General features: G+C 43.2%; 1 protein-coding gene across 5 annotated transcripts in view; it reads left to right on the forward strand.

Moving 5' to 3' along the window:
* The window catches only part of Fndc3b (fibronectin type III domain containing 3B), a 302457-nt gene that overhangs the window by 86220 nt on the left and 191016 nt on the right, over positions 1-25221 (forward strand). For all 5 annotated transcript variants that reach the window (XM_027392082.2, XM_027392079.2, XM_027392080.2 and 2 more), the window contains exon 3: positions 10411-10486. In XM_027392082.2, coding sequence (XP_027247883.1) covers positions 10411-10486 — 76 coding nt within the window. The remainder of the gene's footprint in view (positions 1-10410; positions 10487-25221) is intronic.

The following is a 25221-nucleotide window of genomic DNA, read 5'->3' on the forward strand; positions in this document are numbered from 1 at the left end:
ATTCTCCTTTGGAAAAGAAGTTGAGAGTCAAGTTCTTCAGATCCAGCAAAAGTCTCTGTGGGATCCCAGGGTTTTGATTAAGAACAATCTTTCCCTAAGGTTGGCAGCAGTTCCCTCTGGGGTCAGTACTAGTGAGAGTACTGGTGAGCAGGGAGGGGTAGCCATGATCTTCCCCATGGGATGAGGGGAGTACAAGAGGGCTTCTTGCCTCTCTGTCCTCCCGAATGCACTCCTCATTTCCATTCAAAAGGTAAATCATTGGAATGACAGGTTTTGAGACTCAAGACACCTTGTGATTGATTAGACGTGGAACTATCGAGGTGGTGGCAACACACGCCTTTAGCCTCAGCACTTGGGAGTCAGAGGCAGGTGGATCTCTGAGCTCCAGGCCAGCCTGGTCTATAGAGTAAGTTCCAGGACAGCCAAGGCTACACACAGAAACCCTGTCTTCTGGAGCCCCCCCCCCCCAAAAAAAGAAAAAGAGTAACTATTTGAAACACAAACTGGGTTTTACTCTTCAAAAGGAAGGGAAATGGCCCCTTGGCTGCCTTGTTATATCTTAAAGGGGGTTCGATGGTCCTGAAGGAGGTGGGATCAAGTGTCACATGGGGTTGTATTGCACTGTATTATCCTCACCACACCCACTTGCTGGTGAGTTCTTCCTTTTCTTTGTTTCAGATTTTGGACTTCGGTCCTCCTCAAGTTGTTAATTTCATGTTCAAAATCATGTGTTCTGTTCAAAGTCACTTACGTCCAGCCTTGGAAAGAACTCTTTAAGAGCAGGGAGTCACTTTAAGAGCAGGGAGTCACTTCAGGGTGCAGAATATTGTTCTGGAGGCCTTGGGAAATAAATCTCAAGAGTTAGTTCATTTACCACCAAGACATAATTTAGTCAGTGTATATAAACAAAAGAAGTCACAGTGTGCCTGGACATTATTTGTCCCAGATGGAGCTTAAGCTTGGCTCACTGTGTAGCACTGATGTCATGGTGCATCAGCTGGCCCCAGAATACATGTGCAGCAAATCAGCTCCGTGTTTGTGTGCAACGAGGGCCCGTGGGGAGGAGGAACAGGGCAGGCTGGAAAATCTTTGTCACATTTTTTTCCTGTGCACTCTGCAGAGACTAGGGTCTGTCCTGAATTTGGACTTAGGGAAGAAAGAGGGAAGATTCGGAAAGATGAGTGATGTTTTACAAATTGGCATTCGAATGTGCTCAGGGCCCTTGTTCTTCTGAGACTTGGAGTGTAATATGGCTGTCTTTCCAAAAGGTGCTTAATGAAGAGGCTCTTGCACAAAAATATGACCCCCCCCAACACACATGATGGTGACCTTGAACCTAGGTCCTTATACATGGTGGATGAATGTTCTATTGCTAAGATATGTCTTCATCCCCAAAGCATTTAAGACAAATCACCCCCCTCCTGCCACCCCTAGACAAGGCCTCATGTAGCCCAGCCTAGTCTTGAACCCATTTGCAGCCAACAGTGGCTTTGATCTCCTGATCCTGCTGGACTTGGCAGTGCACATGGCTGTTTTCCTAAAGCTTTATAGTTTTGAGCACAGCTTTAGTCTTCCTGCATGATACCATTAAGGAAGACAATTACCTTAAACTCTGTGATGGTCTGAAGTATCCATTTGTATAACTGTTTTGCTCCAAGGTATCCATTTGTTTAACTGTTGAGCTGTTTCATTCATGTGTGGTGAGGGACTCTCAATGATTTGTGCAAGTACCTAGAAAGCCAAATGCTTGAAGCATCCTGAGGGATCTGTCTGGGCTTACATCTTCAGTGTACTTTGACAGGATGACTTTTGGGTGGGAAAACAGCCACAAGTCAAGTGGTGCTGCCTGTATGAGCTCTTCCAAAAGAAGTTAATTGTAGAGGAATATCTGGAATGTTATCTAGAAGTTCTACTCTTGAGTATATACTCAAGAAACAGGAGTTAGTTTCCTAAGCATTTTAGAAACAAATGGACTTTTAATTAACTAATAATAGATGAACCAAATATAGTACATTCATAAGATGGAATATTACTCAGAAGGAAAAAGTAGTGATAAGAAATGACACAGACAACCTGGACAACTTTATGTTAAGTGAAAGGATTCATTCGCATTGTTTATTTTTGTCTTTTTGTAAGGTCCACGATGAGCAAATATAGAGACACCAGAAGTTCATTAGGGCTGGAGGAATTGAGGGAAGATTCGGAATGAAACTGGGCTGTTGAAAATTTCCTAAAATGTCATGGCTACCAACTATGTGGATGTACTTAAAATATTTCATGTAGATGAACTGTGTGGTATGTTACTTAAATCTCAAAGATATTAATACAAAATATCTGAAATTAAGAACTGAAAAACAAAACAACCAGATAGGGCCCTCCATAGCAAGCAACCTTTTATTGCTTGCTTGCATTGTGACAATTTAATTAGAAGCCTTTCCAGGCTGGTCACAGTGTTTCAAACCTGTAAGGGACTTAGATTTTAGAATCTCTGCAAGTGGATTCTAAACTTACCCCTGTTGCCAGGATCCAAGGAGGCTGAACAGAGCCTGGAATGCAGATGCTTAGGACAGACAGACAGTGACTGAGCAGAAACTGGGCTCACAGTGAGAGTCTGCTGGACTTAGATTTTAGTGAGGACATGAAACATGGTACATTGGGTAAACTGTTTCTCTTTAATCTCCCTCACTATATTCAGACTTGTCAGTTGTAAGATGTATTAGTAATAGCTACTAAGTGGGTAAGGCCTATTCCTGTGGGAGGTGGGTAAATATTACCTGCTTTTTTTTTTTATAGTGAGGAAACACCCCCAGGCTCTGAAAGGTGAAGTGGGCTACGTGGCAGAGCTGGAACTAAGCCTCCATCTTTCAGATTGGCTCTTCTCACTGTATCCTGGTGTCCTTAGATACATGGTTATATCTCAGTTGGTTTTTAAGCAGCTCAGAGAAAAACCATAAGTTTAGCATTATGGTGCAGTGCTTTTTATTTACATCCTTAATGCTCTGAAGGCATTTATATACAAGGAAATGTTAGAAGGTGTGCTGGCCTGGACTCCATCTAAGGCGATGAACCTTATGTGCATGGGAACTTGTTCTGAGGTTTGACATGTTCCAGTACTAAGGGGTATTTTTATTTTCTGTTGAAAGATTGAATTTTAAGAGATACATTTTCTTTCCCTCTCCCTTTCATTCTGTCTCCCTCCATCCTTCCCTCCCCATGTGTGCATGCATACATTAAGTCCAAAGGTCAGCCTCAGGTGTCACTCTTCAGGCACTATCCACCTTGCTTTTTGAGTGGTGTCTCTCCTTGCCCTGGAGCTTGGGTAGGTTGGCTTGTCAGCCAACCTGAGGGACTCTCCACTTTTCCAATGGGGATCACAAAAGTGTTACACCATGCCTAACTAATGTTTTTCTTAGGGGTTCTGGCTTGACGTTTGTGTAGCAGACGTTTTACTGAGGTATATCCTTAGCTTTAGGAGATACTTTTTCTTATCTGCAATTTGGATTCCTTATTCTTTTAAGACTATTTTGAGTGTGTATTATAGGATAAAGGCTACATTATAATGTCAAAAGTTGAGGAAACAAAATAATTTACCTAGTTTAAGATGGGAATTACTGTGGATGCTTTGGAGCTACGATTAACGTAGACCTGAAGAAGCAGTATGGTGATTCTGCTGAGACTCCTGTTAAATTGGTTTCCCAGTCTTTCCTTTGGGTCTGCACAGGAGTAAGAATTGTAGCAGGCACAGAGACTGTCCACGGTGACTGCTGGGAGCTAACCAGAGGGAAGTACTGGATGCTGTTGAGAGCTTTTCTGGCTAGTCTTTTAGAGCCAAAGCCAGGAAACCAAAAGGGAATTCAATAAGGGAAAGAGCAAGTCTCGAAGGAGGGAGTGTCAGGCACTCACGTGCCGGCTGTAGCAGCAGTAGATGGGGGAGGCAGGAGGAGGTACTGGCAGACCATGCAGGCTGTATCAGTGGGAAGGCAGCAGTGTTATTGAATGGCAGAATTGGTTCCAGTACAGACTGTGAAGTTCATGCTTCTTAGAGGTGGAGGTGATGTTAATGAGTGCAATGCATGCATTTTGCTCAGCCTGAGCTGGGTTCCAGCCTAGCTCAGCCATTTAGTCAAGTGACTTTGGGCCAATTTGTTTCGTGTTTTCTAAGCGTCAGTTTTCCCATCTATAAAATTTGGTTAATAATTCCTACTTGGAATACCATATGGGTTTGGTAAGTAGTAACTTTTAAAAATAGTATTCATTTATTATATTTACAATATTCTGTCTGCATGTTTGCCTGCATACCAGAAGAGGGTACCAGATCTCATTGTAGATGGTTGTGAGCCACCATGTGGGTACCGGGAATTGAATTCAGGACCTCTGGAAGAGCAGAGAGTGCTCTTAACCTTTGAACCTTCTCACAGCACATAAGTATTAACTCTTTAGAGTCACTCAAAGAAAAAAGAAAAGCCTGGGAGAAGGTGATGCTAAAGTAGCCTGGATCACACTGAAGTAATTTTACAGATGTTAAATAGACTGTTGAGAGAACAGCTGATCTCTCTTTTTTTTAAAGATTTATTTTTATTTTATGTTTTTGTGTGCATGCATATGCCTGTGTGTATATTGCTATACACATGTTTGTGAGTACCAGTGGTGGCCAGAAAAATGCACCTGATCCCCTGGAGCTGCAGTTATACAGGCAGCTGTGAGCCACAGAACATCAGTGCTAGGAACTGAATTCCAGTCCTTCAGCTCTAACTGCTGAAGCACTTCTCCAGCCCTGTGAACCTCTGATCTTTTGAGAAAATCGGGTATTAAAACATCCAGGACCCTTTGGAAAAACAAAAATCTAGGAACAAGCTGAATGAGAATGTTTGTCTTGCTAGCAAATGCTGATGGCAAATTGGTGTGAACCAGTGTTTGTGGAACCCACCTGCTGGCTTCTTAGCTCTTACATTTCTGTCAGCTTTGAAATCTGGAGCATGGAGGATGGATGAGCAGGGCAAGAACTCAGGTACTCTCTTGTCTCCTGCAGCATCTTTGTGGTCTACCTGTTTGCTTCTTTGGCTCAGGGACATTTTTCTTAAGTGCACTGTTACCACAGTAATGAGTTTTGGTTGTTTGCAAACCATCACTTCCCTTTTGGAGAAAAGAGGTATGAGTTTGAGAACCTGAAGGGGTTGGTGTGTGTGTGTGTGTGTGTGTGTGTGTGTGTGTGTGTGTGTGTGTGTGTACACAGGTGTACATCTTGGCTCAGGTGGCATTTGCAATTGGAACAGATCTGATGAAGCAATGTAGCTTGAGGTTTGAAGCATGCCTGCTTCCTTTGACAGCTTAGCTTGCTTTTGTATCAGGATCTCTGGGAATGAAAAATCTGTGTGATGCATGCCTTTAATCCCAGCACTCAGATGTCACAGGCAGAGGCAGGGGTTGGTCTGTGAGTCTGAGACAAACCTAGTCCACAGAGTGAGTTTCAGGACAGCCAGAGTTACACAGAGAAACCATCTCAAGAAGAAGAACAACAACAAAAATCCTTCTTTTCCCCCTTTAACAAAAGACAGCACAGCATGAATATGAATTGGTTTAATGCTAACTGTGAAAAGCAGCAAATGGCCAATAACTGAACAGAAATGATGATGGCTTTCACTTACTGTCCTAAATGAAATTTAAGGCAGCTATAGGAAGAGCGAAAGGGTGGGACAGGAGAGAGAGGGTGAGGAAGGAGAGAGAGAGAGAGAAGTGAGGTAGGAGAGAGAGGGTGAGAGGAGAGAGGGGGAGGGAGGAGAGAGAGACCTGACTTGATGATACAGAAGATTTGGTGCCCTTTGTCTCCAAGATGTGACGCATACTCCTCCAAACTTCATAATGCAAGGTGGCTCGTTCATGCCTGTTGTCAGGACAGGCCATTGGGCTGCTGTGTCACAGCTTTATTTTTATCTCGGTCATTGGCAGCAACAGTGGCACAGTGGTCAGTCTCAGTAAAATAAAATGCTTTCTCCTAAAAATAACCAGTGCCAAGTTCAGAACAGTTCATTCCAGTTGTGACTTCTGTTCTTGTGAGAAGAGAAATCACTATTAAGAGGCATGAACTTTGCCTCATTTGTAAGGTAGCTTGACAGATTATAATATGGTTGTCATAGCAATTTAGCAGCAGTAAAAATTACATGAACTAAAACATTTGAAGAGAGATATGTTGGTATGTTGCTTAAAAGCCATTTACCTATCATCCTCCTCCCTGAAGAATTGAAGTATAGGGGATTAGGAACTGATTTGTAAGCTAGTGTGTGTGAGTGTGTAACACGGACGTTACATATGTACTCAGAGGAGGCAGAGTGCTTCCAGATCATGCTTTGAATTGTGGCCTGGTGTCAGTGATCACCAAAGACTGTCAAGACTCTTCATGCAGTATGGTAGGCAGAGAGTATGACATTAGTTCAGAAATCCTTTTTCTTTCCTGGGATTTTCCATTATACCTCTGGGTTGTACTCTCTGGGCCATTGCTGACAAGTGTGTGGGAGAAGAGAGTATATGAATGTGGGGTTGTGAAAGAAGAGTAAAGCATACTCCACAGGAAGAAACACATGCCTCTTACTTTAAATCTGAGCAAGATCCTCAGCTCTTGGTCAGAAGATCATAGGCCAGGGCTGAATGAACATAGTATCAAAATTCCCTCTAAATATAACTTTCCTGATTAGTGATCAGACCTCCCTGGAGAAGTTTTCTCTGTGTAGTGGGTGGTGGTTAGCAAACCCACAACTGGTCAACATGTAGAACGTAAATCGATGGAGTGGTCCACCATAAATGGGACATCAGTCACCGCCCCTTTCCCTTAAGGGTCAAGGACCATCATAGAAGACAGGGCAGAAAGGTTCTGAGAGCCAGAGGTTGGGAGGACTGGATTGAAACAGTCCCAGTCATGATGGAACGCTGCATTCCTGTTCTCGGCAACTGTGCTCGACTGCACAATATTAAGTAGTTGACATTCTAGCCTACAAAGAGGGAAGGCTCACTCTGCCTCTGGCTGAAGAACTAGTGGCAGCTGGTGGCAGCTAAGTGTGGCCTCTGATAGCATAATCATGCTCCAGTGTATGGATGGTCCTACACCCATGGGGATTTGGGCAACACAAATTAGACTCTGTGGATTATTGGGGGCTATAAAAAAAGAAAAAAGAAAAAAGACACAGAGTGGACAGTGGGTCTAGGATGAGTTAATGGGGAGTGAATGTGATCAAATACATTGTATACATGTATAGAATTCTCAAAAACTAAAAGTATTGTATTTTTTAAAAAGAAAATGATACTTGTATTATTGTTAAGTCCTTAGACAGATTCTAGCATCATGGTGATGGGGTCAAAACCATCTGCTTTATGTTTAAACCTCTAAAAATAAGTTTATAATGTATGCCTGTGGATTTAGGGTAAGGAAAAAAGTCAATGAACACCCAGACTCTGTCCTTGATTACCCTTGGCAACTCCAAAAATCATATACTCTCTTGTCCCATAGACTTGTTAGCAGTGGCCCACAGAATACAACCTGCAGTGTTATGGCAAGTCCCAGGAAAGAAAAAGGATTTCTGAATTACAAAATGTTTGGATACCCCCATGATCTTGTACCACCATTGAAACCATGGACATGCCTTGTCATGCTGGCTGTTATTGTAGCTCAGAGTCCACAGCTGAGTAAGATGCTAATGATTTCTCTCTCCAGCAGCTTGTACTGCAGCTTGTGGTACCAGGAAAGTTCCCCAGCACGGAGGAAGCTTCTGAGTCAGCACCAGCTTGATTTCTCTGTGTCCTGTGACCCAAGTATTAGACTCTCCAGTAGTAGGGTCTTATCCATCAAGTTCTTGGGCAACCAAGAGCAATGGGAATAGCTTACATTGTTCTGAGGGGTCTGACCAACAACTCCAGGAGAGGTATCCCACACCTGGCCTGGGAGTTTTGGACAAGCATTATCTCCTATGTGGGGTAACTTCAATTAAACTATTTTATATGAAAAATAAATACATTTAAGAAGATTATTAAGTGCTAGATTTCCAGATGGTTTTCCTTAACATTCTTGCTCTCTCTGTTCTTCCATCCCTCCGTTACCTCCCTCTCCTGTCTCTCTCCCCACTTAAAGCTCATTCCCTGTTTTTCCTCCTTTGCCTTCATATTCCTGATATTCTGTGGTTCTTCCTCCCTTAGGTTCATTTCCCTCCCTTTACTGCAGTTCTGTTTTACTGGGTGTAGTGTAATAGAGACATGATGTATGTTTATATAAAAACAAGTCTGACTCAGACAATTTCCGTGTTAAAGGAATGACTAAACCTGCGGCTGGAGAGCAGCGGAGATGCCTTAATCACTCTGCAGATCTGAAGGGATTTCCTTTTGAGTTTTTTTTTTCTTTTTCTTTTTTTCTTTTCTTTCTTTTTTTTTTTTTTTTTTGTACACCGTGCTCTGCCTGCATGCCTACAGACCAGAAGAGGGCACTAGATCTCATTATAGATGGTTGTGAACCACCATGTGGTTGCTGGGAATTGAACTCAGGACCTCTGGACGAGCAGCCAGTGCTCTTAACCACTGAGCCATCTCTCTAGCCCCTCCTTTTGAGTTCTTCAAATGACATTCCACCTTCACATTAGCGAGAACTCGAAATTACTGTGGGTTGGGGGTGGGGAAAAGCAAATTATCTTGAAACAATTTATCCTGCAAAATCTGATGAAGCATCTGGGATGAGGCTTGAACTGCTTTCCCCTGAATGTTCCTGATGATTTTTAGTTAACGTAGCTCCTAATTAAAAGAAATCCATGCCTCAGCAGTATCTCCTGTTGTGAATTATTACTTGAACTACATATGTGGATGTTAAAGATTTGTATTATAAATAAATTACTTTGATCTGAATAGTGTTACAGAGCAGGAAAATTGTGGTACATAAAAGAGGTTGATGTTAAATTGCATCTCATGAGACTCTTTAAAAGAATTGTGAATATGTGTGGGTCCTACACGGGTATAGTATATTGTGCCACGTCTGTCCTCAGAGGTCAGAAGAGGTGTTGGATCCACTGGAACCGGAGTTGCAGGTGACTGTGAACCACAGTGTGGGTTCTGGGAACTGACTCCCATCCTCAGCGAGAACAGTGAGCTCTCTCAACCACTGAGCGGTCTCTCCAGTCTCTAATCTTATGAGATCTTAATTCTTGAGCTAACCTTGTGAGACAGTTTTCCTTATCTTTTACAACCCTCCTTCACTGGGTTAGTCAGTCAGATCTTGCCCTAATAACACCCCAGTTAAAGAAGGAAGCAACTGCTAAAAATACTTAGTTATTTGCAGTTGTAAGTTCTAGAAAAAAAGAGTAGATGCCAGCTGTTTACAGATGTAGTAATGTGTGTGGAGGATTCACCTCAAGGAACAAGGGACAGTGATTGAAGGTTTCTGTGTGTTAGAGCAGGCTTACTGCAAGGACAAGAAGGAATGACAGCATTGTTGTGTCGTGTCTACGAATGGTACAGTGCTGGTCTTGTCCCTCCTGATGTATAACTACAATTATGACCCTTTATTTGTGTTTAGTTTTAAATCAGTGAGTTTTCCTTTGATTAGAACTAAATCTGTGAGGCTGCTGTTCAGACTTCCCTCCAGCTGCCCCCCATCTTGGTGTTTGGAAGTTGTCTTCTAATATTAGATATCCATGTCTATGTGAAGGAAACTCCAATTCTAGGTTATATACTGAAACATTTGCTGAGGCTCATTTCTTTTTATGCTGTTTATTATTTAAGGTTTATGTGCAGATAGTCTTTCCCAGCCTTTTTTAATTTTATGAATTGCCTTCTATTGTTATTGAATACAGCTACACCTCCCAATAGTGGTAGGTCAGATATTCATTTCTTGGGCAGCTTTCCTTTGTATGTAAAGTTTGTGTGTGTGTTGTTTTTCTAATTTAAGTCTGTGTCTCAACTCATGAAAGAGAAAAGAAAAAATGTGTTTGCCAAAGAAAAAGTGTAGCATAATCGTTTTAGTTATATAATGTAAACAGTATGGGCCAGTATACTAAGCTGTGTACAAATGCATGTTTTCCTGTATTTCCCAAAATTTGAGTGGGGTTAAGATTTATACCCTGAGTTTTGTGCTGATAGAAAATTTGGTGACATGTGCTTCCTGCCGAGTACCTCAGATCGCAAAAGAGGCAAAATGTGCAGTGCTTGGTGCTAACTGGAACTTTCTATCAGAATGCACAGTGCACTGGTGCTGACTGAAGGTTTCTGTCAGAATGTGCAGTGCACTGGTGCTGACTGGAAGTTTCTGTCAGAATGCCCAGTGCATTGGTGCTAACTGGAAGTTTCTGTCAGAATGCCCCATGCATTGGTGCTAACTGGAAGTTTCTGTCAGAATACCCCATGCATTGGTGTTAACTGGAAGTTTCTGTCTTGTTCTCACAGGTTATTCTTGTCCAAGTTAACCCGGGTGAGACCTTTACCATAAGAGCCGAGGATGGGACACTGCAGTGCATCCAAGGTAAGGAAGCTTTTTGGTAAACATTCTAATCAAAGGATTTCCCCTTTATTATAAAGGAAGTAAAATTTCCCCCGGTGTGTTTACATAGGATTTTCTAGAAGCAAATATGTCTTCTCTTTATTCTTCTGTCATATGCTCTCAAATATATATTATGATTTCTCTTCACCTGATACATTCAGTAGTATTATGTAGTGGATACCTGTTAGTTATCCATTGCTGGGCACCATAACACAGCATGTTCATCACCCCAGTTTCTGTGGACCAGGAAGTGACTTAGCTGTGTCCTGTGGTTCTGGGACCCAGAGAGCTCAAGTCAAAGTGTGGGTACACACTGTAGTCTTCTCACAGGGCTAGATGCTCAGATCCTGGTTAGTGACATTTAATTTTGTGAGGCTACTAGTAGACTGTTTCCCTTGCTTCCTTGTTAAGTGGGCCTCTGCGGAGGATGGGGTAGTAGACTATTACGACAGCTGGCTTCCTTAGAGGGATCAACTTCAAGGTAAGAGGGGATAGAGGTATACTCTCCACAGCCCTGAAGAAGCAGAATCAAGGTCACGAATACCAGGAGGCAGCTTCCAACCACTGTGTGTACCCTGTGACCCCTTTTGCTTCATGCCTTTTCCACATGTAAAGTCCCTCCTCCCGAGATCTCCAGAAGGCTTACCCTAGTACACTATCCACAGAATCCGGAACCTTGTGCCTAAACAAGCACCATGTGTGAGTAAGACACTGTGGATACAGGCCTTTAGGTGCCTATCTAGGACGGCCACTGGCTTCTGCGTGGTGTACCTCTCTCAGTGGGTCTCTGTCGAATGTGCACAGACCCGTGTAAACTTTGTGTGGAATGATGATGCCAGCCCTGTACTTGGGCTGTCATTATGACCATGTTGGAAAGTATAGCTCATGATAGCTCTTCTTGTTAGTGGTTGGGATTGTGGGGCAAATAGTGACTTGTGATGTAATTGAGTTCAGTATTAGGCTATTGATTAGAGTGAATCTAATCAGAAGACTTATTTTTAAAACCTGGCATGTTTACCAATACATACCAGGTGAGAGGAAATTTGTGTCAGTTTTACTATCCTGTAATGAGCTTCATAGAAACAGCTGCCTTTTCTTCTTCATTGTTGAGAAAACAGCAGGCTGCTTTACTGTACAAGACGTCCTTGGGTTTGGAAGAACAGTAATTTACAATTTAAAGAAATGAACATATGTTAAAGATTTATGCCTCATAAATTTTAATTGGAGTTAAACTGGAATATTTTAATGATTTTATTAATGACTTTTTGCTGACTGTACTTCTTTAGCCAGTGCCATTGGAATTATTTTTAGTATTATAAACTTACTCTTCATTGAGAAAAAGAAAGATAAAACTTCAGGTCAAGGAAGAGAAATAAACGTTTTGAAATAGTGTGGGATATAGACTCTTTTTCCTGCCTGTAGCACCATCACAAATGGACCCTGTCTGCAGTTAAAAACCTGGAAGTCCATTTCTTCTGGACTCACACTAGAAGATCTAGATGGAAACTTACATCTGTAGATTGAAGGTGATGTTTTCAGTTCAGGAAGAAAGCAGTTAAAAAATTCCCAGCTGTTGGAGGTGGAGCCAGGAAGATCTGGAGTTAAGGTCATCCTGAGCTACACAGTGAGTAAGATTCAAGGCCAACCTGGGCTACAGTGAAATTCTTTCTCAGACAAGTCACAGAGTAGCTGAGCCTCTGGCTATGGAACAGAGGAGCCCATGAAGTTTCAGATAATCTGAGTCCACCCCATAGCTGAGAAGGCAGGTCAGATGTCTGGAAACTAATTGCTGCATTGATCAACACAGATCCTTGTAGTTTGTTTCATAGGAGTGTGTATATGAATATGAATGTGACTATAGTGGATGTACATAGACATGTGCATACATATTCATGGGGTTGGCTTTCATGTCAGTATCTGGTGTGGTCCACAGGCAATGTTGCAAGTATATTGCTTTGCTCACAAAGGGACTTTGTGTTTATTCCTGATGGTTCTTGGTGATAAGTGATAGTAACACCCTCCCAGTGATTTAAAAATGCCTTTGACTAAGGCAGAGTTATGAAGTCTGTTTATCGTTGGCTGCCTCAGCTTCCTATTCTTTGTTCTTTTCTGGAGACCTAGACTCTACAATTATCTACATTTGGGGCATGGTGGTCTCTGACCCAGTTAATTGAAATGCCACTGTACAGAATGAGAGAGGCAGGGACCAGGAACCACATTGCTGTTTTGGGGAGGATGGGGCAACTGGGTGAACTTAGAAGTGTGGAAGGCAAGTTGCTGGAAGGTGGTGCCATAAGCCTTTCCCCCAAGTCTAGAGCATAGGCAGGCACCCAGGCAGAAAATTCAACCTTCACTCTGCTGTGAACTGTCCACCTACATAGTTGGATGTGGGGAATGGTTGTCCATTGCAACTTCTGGTGCAGGGTGTTACAGCTTCCTTTCATTACCTGGGATTTCATCCCTGATGCTGTAACATTTTTCCACTCGGCTGTACTGTGAGTGTTCTCCTTTAGAGAGTGTGACAGTCACTTGAAGAAGCTGCAGCCTATGTAGATTGCCTCATATTCTCAAATCTCAGGCCCTGAGAGAGACAAAGACAACTTTTCATCCCTAGTGTGGCTGACTCCATAGCCTGACTTCCTCATTTCCATACCCTTCGGTTTTCTGTGAGGCACACTACAATACATACCAGGTGAGAGGAAATGCAGATTTACCCAGGATTAGGGACAGAGTGCCAGCAGGAGGACCCAAAAGCCAGGATGAGGCAGAGCTGCTTTGCATAGTTTCAGATTGTCACTTTGCTAGTGGAATTGTGGTCCACCTACTAGTTCACGACAAGCAGACCATGTTTAGAGTTTAATTTCTTTTTGTCCAGTGTCACCATTGGACTCAGCTTCCAAGTTGAGACTTGAGTCTCTCATTACTGAGAAATGAGGGGAATAGCAGTGGAGTAGTTGGGCCAAGGAGAAACAGTTTCTCTTCGTGTGTGTGTGTGTGTGTGTGTGTGTGTGTGTGTGTGTGTGTGTGTGTGTGTGTGAGTGTGGTTTGTATGTTTTCATGTTCGAGTAGGTGCATATGGCTATGGGGGAGCATGTTTGTGACTGTGTATGTGCGTGTACCTGTGTGTGTGTGTGTGTGTGTGTGTGTGTGTGTGTGTGTGTTGTGTGTGTGTGTGTGTGCGTGTGCGCGTGCGCGCGCGTGCGTGTGCGTGCGTGCCTGTATGGGTTGTGACTGTGTGTACACACAGAGGTGATGGGACAAGCTCAGGTGCCATTCTGCAAGTATTCTTCACCTTTTTTTTATAAGGCTGTCTCTTGTCCTAGAGCTTGTCTACTAGGCCAGTCTCTTTCCGGTGAGCCCCCGAGATCTCTGCTTCCTTCTCCCTAGTGCTGGGATTACAAATGCACACCCCCATGCCCAGATTTTTTTTTCCCCCAAGATAGGGTTTCTCTGTATAGCTCTGGCTGTCCTGGAACTCACTTTGTAGACCAGGCTGGCCTTCCCAAGGGCTGGGGTTAAAGGCATGTGCCACCACCGCCTAGTTCATGCCTAGCTTTTTTATGTGGGTCTGATGGTTGAGCTTTAAGCCTTTATGCTTGCAAAACAAGCTCCTACCCAGGGAGAACTGTCTCTCAGCCCCTGTGCCTCATCAAAACCTATGAGAAAAAAGTCAGAAGTTGAGCCACATTGTACAGCCTTTGGAAAGAGGGGTTTGCAGTTTTAGTTGGGATTAAATTGAAGAGAATGAAGTTGCTTAGGTTAATTTATCAGTCATCAGTGGAGGTGACCTTCCTAGAAATTCTTAGGCGCACACATTGTTTTACATCGTGGTTGCAACTGTTAGCCTGCTTACTTTGCTTTGCAACACCAGCCAGCAGACTAGAGAACACTTTTGGGGAAACTAGTGATAAAAGATTGGAAATTTTGCAGTCATACTGAGGTCAGCCCTTTTGTTTATAGTTTAATTGGTTTGCCACATAACTTTCTCTGTACATCATTACGGCTTCACTAAAAGGGACCCCAGAAACTCAGTATGATGTCATTAAACAGCAACTTGGAAGTTGTGAACAGATTAATGTTGAAGAATATGGTTGCTTTGGAAAAAAAAGATTTGGTTTTTGGGTAATGTCCTTGGTGATAACGAAGGAAGAAAAACACGGGAAATGTATAATATGCTGTGAAAGCATATTTATTTCTGATGGAATATTTCTCAATATTTGTCGTGAAATATGAATCATAAGTGTTGAAGGAGACCAGCAAAGGGCACAGAGTACAATCACTTGGAGACTGTGCTGTACTTATTACAGAAAAGACCAAAGAATTTTCCTTCTTTTACCAGACAAATTCGTATAAAGAATGGTCAGGGAAAAAGGTCTTAGTAATCAATATGAATTTTGGCCTTTGCTTACAGTCAGGAATCAATAGACGGCAGTGTGGGTCTCACTATTTTTGTGTCCCTGTCTGAGTGAAGGCACTGGCAGGGTAGCCTTCCTTCCTGTCCACACATGCCATCTCTCTATCTGGGCCATTTCTCTGCTCTCTGCAGAATCCTCCTGCCAAAACAAACATTCCACTTCCTGGAAGGCCTTAGGTCTGCCCGTTCCTAGAGCCCTTCTGGACCACTGCCCATCCACTTTGATTTTTCTCTGGGCTATGGAGGAGCAGGGAGAGGGAGCACTACACAGGTTGGCTATGGATGAAAACCTTTCCCTAGCCCTTAGGTTAGACTAAGAAGTCAACACTCCTCCACCCGAGCAGTCCAGCTTGATAACTGAGTGGAGTCATGTTAGTTTGTGTCATGCCAAATATGATGCCCTTACATTTTACTATTTTAGTGAGAGTTTATGTTGAGTTAATATGCTTTCCATGGTCTTAGAAATCTCCACAGAATGTTTAAAATTTAAATCACACTGATGCTTGAAGCCAACTGTTTGCTCTAGGGAAACATCGAGTGACTTCTCTCTCTTCTTCAGTTGCTCCTGTGTGTGTTCGTTCTCTTCCTCTCTCCTGCACCCTCCCCTCCCACCTCTCCTTCCTCTGCCTCCTCCCCACAATGCTGGGGCTCGAACCCAGTATTTTACACAAGCATTCTACCACTGACCAGTGAAACATTCCCAGTGAAGCATCTTTAAATTTTGAGGAATTATCATACTGATCTTCTGTTAATGATATGTTTTTCATGTTTCAAGACCTGAAAAAAAATAGGTGAATATTATGACAATTTGAGGAAAAACAGGTTGAATTGCTTAGAAAAACATCATTATTCTAATAAATACGTTTTCTAAAATACTCCCTTGCCCATGATACTGTCCAGAGTAATTGTGGTATCTTTTTACAGCAGCATTACTCTGCTAACGTGTTAAGTGGGTCAGGACCTGGAAATGACAGCAGCATATGGAGGGGAACATGAAAATGACTCTGGAGCCACGCTGACATAGAGCAGCTTTGACTCCCTTACAGTGTGCAACTTTATTCTCTCTTGTTCTTTCTCCTTCACACCCCCCCCCCCGCCCCAGCTCTGTGTCACTCTCCTCCTACAGCGAAGAGTGTGGGAACTGTACCATTGATGGACACTGTGCTCGGCTCTGTGGCTCTGTGAATGACACCATTGAGAGGGATTCATGCTGCATTTCCTCATTTGTCCCCTTTCCCCAACATGTGATTCAGCAAGCAGAATGGCACAGGGTACCTAATGTTCCTTCAAAAGCATTTTGTTGTTAGATTTGGATGGATGGAAACAGTGGCTGTCACTCTTTGCAGAGGTTTGAGGGAACTCAGGTTGCTCCTTGCTGTGAACAGTGTCATGGCTGGGCTTCCCCAGCTGAACCAGACTGTGATTTCAGCTCCTTAAATATAAACTGGGCATTAATGAGAAGTTGCTCTCTGACTAGCTTAAAACTCAGAAAAGAGAACCTGTTTTTGGTGCTTTCACAGCAAACCTTGCCCGGGCCTAAATTAAACCATATTTTGATGGAGAAAAAAACAATCTTGAGATGGTTTGAAAGTGAAGTTACTATAGTCTGAGTGCACTTACTACTTCTGCTCCTTTCAGTATGTTGGGTATGGAATTGATTATTTGATGGTATTTCAATACTAGTGACCTATCCATATTGGAAATGATTCTTTTTGTACAGGGCTAGGATGTGGTGGCTCATTTTTCTACATGAGAACTTGTTTTGGACTTGGTGAGGGATTCTGATCAGCTGAAGTGATTCTGTGATTTGCTAATCTTAGCATGAAACTGGTAGGTCTTTTGCCCAGGCTAGCCCCAACTCTTATACACAGGAAGACAGGTTCTTTCAGTATGTCTCCCATCTGTAGGTATTACATTATCATCAACTCTTACACTTCTTTCCATCTTTATCTAATTTATTATGTCCTGTTCTTGGGTACCACTAAAGAGTCAGTGTATAAGTGACTTTCCTTGTACATGTCACAAAAGCCATTTAAGGAGGAGGAGTTTACATTGGCTCATACCTTGAGAATGGTTAGACATCCATCATGTCATGGTGGGAGCATGGGGTTGGTTACATTGCATCTGCTGTCAGGAAACAGTGCTGGTGTTCGTCTTGCTTTTTCTTTTTATTCAGTTTGGGTACCTCCATGGATTGGTGTTGTCCACATTTAGGTTGACTTTTTCCTCCTCAGATAAACCTTTCTGGAAATCCTCTCATAGATGTACCCAGAGGTGTGTCTTCTAGGTGATTCTGAATCCAGTCAAGTTGACACTGAAAATTGATGACCATAGGCAGTCAGGCAACTATATTGGTAAGGTTCTGAAGTGACATTGCCTGGCTTAGAAATATTTACACTGGGGTCTGGATAGGTGACTCAGCACTTAAGAGCCCTTGCTGCTTTTGCAGAAGCCTCTAGTTCAGTTCCCAGAACCCATGTCTGGTGGCTCACAACTTCTTAAAACTCCAGCTTCAGGGATCTGCCACATTCATCTGGCTTCTTCAGGGTATTGATGTGTGTGTGTGTGTGTGTGTGTGTGTGTGTGTGTGTGTGTGTGTGTGTGTGTGTGTGTGTGTGTTTTCATAAATAAAAAGAAATATTGAAAATTAAATCTGTTATAAATTAAACAGTGAGTCACTTCACATTTCTACCCCTTAAGTTTCCATTTCTTTAGAATTAGAGTAATGTCTCTTACTGTGATTTTTTTTTTAGACGTTTTTACATTTTGTCCTAACACTTCAAAATAATATGCTTAAGAATTATGCAACAGGAATGCAACAGTCTCTTGGAGGACTGTTGTGTGTGTGGCTAAAGGAGATGCTACATAGAAAACACTAAGAATTTTAGAGGGACCAGGGAGATGGCTCAGTGTGGGTGCTTGCTGCACAAGCTAAAATACCAGAGTTTAGATTCCCAGCACCCACAAACATGCTAGGCATGGTAGTGCACACCTGTAATCTTAGGATCCTGGAAATGGAGACAGGTGATCAATCCTTGGGACTTGCTGCTAGCTAGCCTGACTGAATTGGTGAACTCCAGGTTCAGTGGGAGACATTGTCTCAGAAAATTGAGGTGAGGAGTGACAGAAGAAAAAATCTGTTAACCTGTGACTTCCTAAAGTTGCATGTCAACACACAGGGAAATGTGTACTTGCTTGCCCACACACCTGTGAAATTGTGTACTTGCATGCCCACACACCTGTGAACCTGTGTACTTGCATGTCCACCCATCTGTGGACATGTGTACTTGCATGTCCACACACCTGTGGACATGTGTACTTGCATACCCACACACTGTGAACATGTGTACTTGCATACCCACACACCTGTGAACATGTGTACTTGCATGCCCACACACCTAGGAACATGCATACTTCCATGTCCACACACCATACATACATATGCATAAAAAAGAAAAGAAAGAAAGAACATCTTTGAGTCCCAGAGAGACCACCAGAAATAAGAAAGGTCAGACTCCAGATCATGGATAGATGTTGATCAAGCTTTCATCTTAATTGCTCCTTACCCTACATCATTACAGAAAATACACTGGAGTTACTGTGATTTTTTTTTTAGACGTTTTTACATTTTTGTCCTAACACTTCAAAATAATATGCTTAAGAATTATGCAACAGGAATGCACTTTCTGAACCCTTTTGCTTTTCAGGCTTGTTAATCACCGATTAAAATGTCACCTCTGAAGATGACACCACTGTTTGGAGTTCTCTAAATGTCACAGATCTTCCCATGTCAGGCAACTTAGAAGAGCAAACAGTGCCACATCACCCAGCTGTCTGTCACATGTAACTTCATGGCTTATAGTCTTAGTTTTTGCATAAATTTTTATGTATCTTTTTAAAATATAAAAAGCTTTGCTCCTGTACTTGCAAACTGAAGTAGAAAAGCCAGACTTCCTGGCATATATATGTCGAAGCACTGAGAGGCCAGCATAGGAGGCTCCTTGGACCTCACAAGCCAGACATCTAGTCACTTGGTAATCTCCAGATTCATGAGAGGCCATGTATCAAAAATAAGGTAGGGGCAGGAGAGATGGCTCAGCAGATGGCTCTTCTTACAGAGGACTAGAGATTGGTTCTAGTACCCTTGTTGGGTCACTCACAAATACCTGTAACACTAGCTCCAGGCAATTTTCTTGGTTTTGTGGGAGTACTGGCCCCCTGCCACATGTGCCCCCCCCACCCCAGTGAAATTTAAGAGTAAATCTTAAAGTGAAGTGCTAATGAGAAAAATACCCAATGTTGACCTCTGGCCTCACATGCACACACATGTATGTGCACTTGCATGCCCCCGGACATATAGAAACTTGTACACATACATACATATATCACACTTGTTTGTTTGTTTTTGAGACAGAGTTTCACTGTGTAACAGCCATGGCTGTCCTGGAGCTCTCAGAGATCCATGTGCCTCTGCCTCCCCGAGTGCTGGAATGAAAGGCCTGTGCCACCACCACCCAGCTTTCACCCAGATTTCTTAAGGCATAGGCTCATAGAATTGTTTTGCTTTTTGTGTGTCTGAATTTTCCCTCTTGTTGTATTTAGTTCTAGTGAACTGAAGTCTCACCAGCACTCTGGTTTGGAAGGCTCTGTCAAAGTCTCTTTGTTTGGAGATTTCCTTTTCTCTTCTCTCTGCCTCAGTTCCCACATAATGACAGGATTAGAAAAGATATCCTAGTGATATTTTAGAGCCTAGTATTTGGAGATTTCTGAGTTAGGAAAATATAGAGATAGGAAAACATAATCTGAATGCTTATAAGAAGCAAGTGCATGTCTCAGAAGCTGGTCACAGTGCAGGAAAGCACTAAAGGTGAGAATCAAAACTAGGAGGTCTGATGTGGAAAATAATCTCAAGACACAGGAAAGGGCTCAAGCAGAGGACCAGGGAGAAAGGAAATGAGAGTCAATCCAGGAGAGGCAGGACCCTGCATGCCTGAGCCTGGCTGCAGGAGAGCAGAGCAGCCTTGGAGGGTCTCATTGATGGGAGAGGGCCCCATGGTAACACATTGATGGGTGGGGGTGCCATGGTAACACAGATCACAGGACTCCGTCTATCATTTTTCACTTCTCCATGTAGACAGGGGCTCATTGTAGAAATTTAGAACTTTGGTCCCAGTTTTCAAGACCTGATTTGGGCTCAAATGAATGTTCTTAGAGTCTGGTGTGTGTTAGGGGGTGTGTGGGGGTGATAGTGGGGGCAGGGTCACTCTTGTGGGGGATGGCTGGAGGGCAGGGGTGTGCTTGTATGGGGAGGGTTGGGGGCAGGGGTGTTCTTATGAGGAGGTTGAGGGACAGGGTGTTCTTGTGTGGTGGGGGTCCGGGGCATCCTTTGGCTGTTTTTTCGTGCTGAGTTTATTGACTGATTTTTGACTTCTCACTGCACCTGCCATGCTGGTATTTGCAATTAACATTCTTCAGAAGCAAACAGAATGCCAGCCTCCAGCCCAGATAGAACTCAAGAACAGCAGGGGCTTTCTACCTGCATCTTGGTGGTCCCCAGAGCACTCAGAAGGCAAGGAATTAGCCAGGGGATAGACTGAGGAAAGTGAGAGTCTAGAATTTGAGCCAGAGTGCTGAAAAGCAACTCTGGAAATCCTATTGAGGGGACAGTGGAAACAGTTCGGCAGGAAAGCAAATTAGGTGGCCTAGTCCCTCACTGGTGCAGACTTGGTAGCTGTGGACAGTCCACACGCCCTGCTTTGCACAGCATTTTAAAGACAGGTTTACATCAAAGGTCACTGGGCTTGAACCCATGCAATAAAAATCAGTTGATTCCAGTTGTAGTTTTTCTCTTTCCTTTTAACTAAGAAACTCTGACAAACCTTCCAGCTTCCTGGGAAGAGCAGTGGGGTCTTCTGATGTGGGGTGACTTCTGTCCATCCTGGTCCCATTTGCCAGGGTCTTGGAGTTCTCCACCACACTGTGGCCAGTCACCTTCTCATATCCTGTGTACCACCAATTTCTCATTCTACTCTCACTTTTCAAATTTTTATTTTCACAAGAATCCTAAAGTTTGAATAAATTCTAATGTGGGCATATTTCAAGAGTTCAGATGGGTTTTTCTATTTGAAAGTGAGATACTCAATTATTGCTTGAGACTACTATTTTTGGTAATATATGAATTTCTCTGAAAGTTTATTAGTGTATTTGACCTGGGCTATTAACAGAAATAAAGTAAAAGGCCTAGTGTTTTTCTTTACTATTTAGTTTTTAGTTAGCTTACAGACTTACAAGTTTCTTATGGTATTCTTTACCCCCTGACCCATATGGCTTTATGCTAGTCACACTGTCCATTCTAGCTGTAGGTTTGAATTACCCATAGTTAAAAAGACGGGCTTGGTGGATAGCTCTGTAGGTAATGGATAGAAACAGTTCAATCCTCACAACCTGGGGAAGTGGAGGTAGGTGGATCTCTGGTGCACTGGCCAGCCAGCCAGCTAGCCATCTTAGCCTATTAGGAGAATTCCTAGACAGTGAGCGACTTTGTCTCAAAAAACAATGGGGACAGCACCTGAAGAATCACATATGATGTGGACCTCTGACCTCCACATGTGTGTATATACAAAAACACACGCACACTTAAATACACAAAAGATAAGACAAAGTACTCAATGCTTGATGCTCACTGTCTGAGAAATTACATGTAGTTTGTACCTAATATATAGGTATATTATTTTTTAAATTATCTTTATTTTTTTCATGTTTGCATGTGTGGTTTACATACATGATGAAGCCTATCTGGCATTTGTGTTGGTTGTAGGATCCAAATCCCAGTCTTCTTGCTTGCTCAGCCAATTCCTTATTCCCTGAGCCATCTTTCTGGCCCCCGCCCACATATATTTTTAAAAACAGCATTGTTACGAGTATCTAGTTTACATTATGCCTCAAAAATGTGGATTTTATTTTTGTCCACATTTAATGCCATAACATTAAATTATTTATCATTGTTCAAAATTTAAAACTACAAAAAGTGGTTCTCTCCGAGGTTCTCAGGGGAGGAATTTGTGTCCGCCTCGCCTTCTCTCCTGCTCTGAGCTGGATTGCGTTGCTGTCTGTGCCTCACCTGTGGAATAGAACATACCATTGTGCCTTTCCTGTTGACTTTTTAGGGTTGTCAGAGCAAATCCACTGTGCCACTGATTTAAAAACACACCACCAAGGAAAAAAGAGCATCCTTTGAATTGACTAGCCACTGTATACTATACAGTAAGCTTCTTTTCCCCCTGCAAGAAGTTAAACTGAAAAAGATTCCTTGGCATCAAGGAAGTAAGCTAATTTGGTTTTCAGTTTCTCATCTAGATTTGATTAGACCTCAAAATCACAAACTGGTATGAGTCTTTCCTAGTTTGTTGTTTGCATAATCATTTTAAATGTGTGTGTTTGTAAACAAAACAAAACAAAACACCCTGAAATTGTTTTCTATTGTTTCTACATCCCTGTTGGGGAAATATGATTGATTTATTTAAACATCATCACGTTTGAATATGCACTAGAAGACTTGTGTAGAAGTCATGATCTGAAGGTCTTTGTTAGCTTCAGCTTCTCTCCGTATATCTGTCTTGTGTCAAAGTGTGTGTGGTGTGCGTGTGCCCTTGTGTATACATACATCATGGGCATATTCTATGTGATGCCCGAGGTCAATACTGAGTGTCTTCCTTAGTTGCTTTCCACTTTGTTTCTTGAGATTGAGTCTCTCTCACTGAATAAAGCAGAAAGCCCAAGGAATCTCTCTCTACCTTGTGCCCTCCACCCTCCTCCAGAGTTACAGACATGCATTGCCAAGCCCAGCTGCTTATGTGAGTGCTTTTGTTTGAACACAGGTCCTCATGCTAGTACAGAAAACAGTTTCTTCACTGAGTCATCTCTCCCACCCCAAGAGGCTTATTTTTATAAGTCTTATGTACGTATGCATGTTGGTATGTGGTCACATCTATACTTAGTGGACAGTATATGTGAATGTGTATATTTTCCTGGATTGCTGGTTGTTATCTATTTTACCCAGGCTTTTGATAAATCTATCCTTTAAACTTTAAAAATTCCAGAGACTTCCGTTGCCCATCTTTACATTTGCTGGTCTAGCACACATTGGCCTCCCTCCATCATGTTTGTTGTCTCAGATGGGTTTCGTTGGTGTTTAGTGAGGCAGCTTCATGAATACGGGATTGTCCTTGGTTCAGGATGTCTGAACAGGGTGGCTTGCTTGCTGCCTGCCATGAATCCGTCCTGTGAGTGTCACCTGGCATCTGACACGCTTCTTTGTGTACTGTATTTACTATGTGAGTTCAGAAGAAAGAAAAAGAGACCCGGGCTGACCACTGTTCTGCGTCAGCCCCTTAGGTCAAGTTTTCCACCCTGACTCATGCCTATCAGGCCTCGGAGATTGCTCGGTTGGGTTTGTAGAATTTCCTCTGTCGCGCTCAGGAGCCAGAAAGCCACGATGAAGTTTGATTTGGCTTGTGGCAGCCTTTTCCAAATATGAATTTGGGAGTTAGTACAGTGAGTGCTCTGAGAAGAGAAGGAGGGGAGGAGAATTACTGTAACTGCAGCTATTTGGGGAACATGTAGAAATGGGGAGACAGAACCAAGGTGTTTGGTGTCTCCCTGAGCTCTCGTCACTGATGTTCAGAGGCTGCCTTCCTCTAGGCTGGAGAAAGGCCACAGAGGCGGCCTCTGTCCTAGGCTGCGGGCCGCCCTGCTCCAGACAGCCTTGAATGTGAGCTGGCAGCCAATGCTGTTTCCTGCTGACGTGGCCTCCTGCCACTGAGCAGAACAGAGCACCTCAGTGTGCTGAGCAGGGAGCCAGGAAGGTGGGCGTCTCCAGCCGGACAAGAAGCAAACAGGGAGGGGAAAGCAAGCGCTGAACTGTTGAGGTTTTCTTTAGATAGCCCTGAAAGACACCTTTCTTATAGGGAGGGAGAGGGAGGGAGGGAGAAACTCTGGGAGAGGACTGAAGGCCGCTACAGGAATCAGTGGTTTGTTTGGCTCTAGGGAAGGGTTCTTATCAATGGGAGTGGACTTCCGGGATGGGATTATACCGAGTCAGCCTGAGACACTGAGAGGTGCTGGGCTGCAGATAGCTACACTGCACACTGTAGCCCTCACAGGCCACAGTCTTGCTGAGGCAGGGGCGGGGAGGCTGTTTGAGCTCTTAGCCATCCATGCCCGGTAGACGGTGTGCAGGCACATGCTGAGGGGAAAGGAAAAGAAAAGGCTAACAACGTAGAGAAGTGTACCACAAAGCTAGCAAGGGGAGTTGTGTCTTGTGGGAAGTAGCAGCTCAGGACTCAAGCTGAGGATTCAGAAACCTCACAGGTACAGGTGTCTAGGTGTGTCTAGGTGTGTCTTTCTGCCCATTTCAACAGCTTCCAGTTAGATGCTTTTTCTGCCCTTAGTTTCAGCTGCCTGTTAAGACCTTTCAGTTAGCTTATGTGAACAAATCCAGTGATAACTGTCTGGTTTCCTCTATTTCTAGAGTTAATACAGAGCTGTTTCTCCAGTTATCTCACCCTAATGCCCATGAGAGGGCTTGGTTAGGAGCCTGAGGTCCTGCTTCTGTTTCTCCTGTGGTGACCTGAGGCATTTCTCTCCTGGTCACCCTGAGCTCACAACCTACCATGCTGAGGCTACTGACTGACTGTAGGCACTTTTTTCATCTTGTAGATGAGATTATTGCCTTGGACAGGGTCATACTGTTTAGATACTATTGCAGTGGCTTCTTTGGTGCCTCAGAATGAAATTAGTGTTGTGGTTGCAGGCCAGAGAGAACACCCAGAAGTTTTTAGTTCAGGTGACAGGGCAGGAAGATTAGAGATGTAGAGTCTGGTGGATGGCCCCGTCCCGAAAACACTTGCTGTACAAACAAGCCTGAGGGTGTGAGTTCAATTCCCTGGTAATCAGGGGACAAGCCAATGAAGCAGTGTGCCTGGGGTGTGAGGTGGGATGCTGGAGGGCCATCCCTGGAGATTGCTAGTTAGCCTGACTTGTTAATACACTGGACTCCAGGTTCTCTAGGTTTATGGTCATACCTTAAAAAATAAGATGGAAAGTGAAATTGAGGAACAACCTGATGTCAAGCTCAGGCCTCCCACATACGTGTGTACACATCACATATATACTCACATGCATACACATACAAACATTGGAGTACTTTAAACTTATGGTTGCTGCTAGATGTAATAGAGCTAGAGCATGTAATCTCAGCAGTCAAGAGGCAGAAGCAGGAGGATCTCTGTGAGTTCTAGACCAG

The sequence above is a fragment of the Cricetulus griseus genome (assembly GCF_003668045.3).
Source record: "Cricetulus griseus strain 17A/GY chromosome 1 unlocalized genomic scaffold, alternate assembly CriGri-PICRH-1.0 chr1_0, whole genome shotgun sequence".
In the NCBI taxonomy this organism is placed as follows: domain Eukaryota; kingdom Metazoa; phylum Chordata; class Mammalia; order Rodentia; family Cricetidae; genus Cricetulus; species Cricetulus griseus.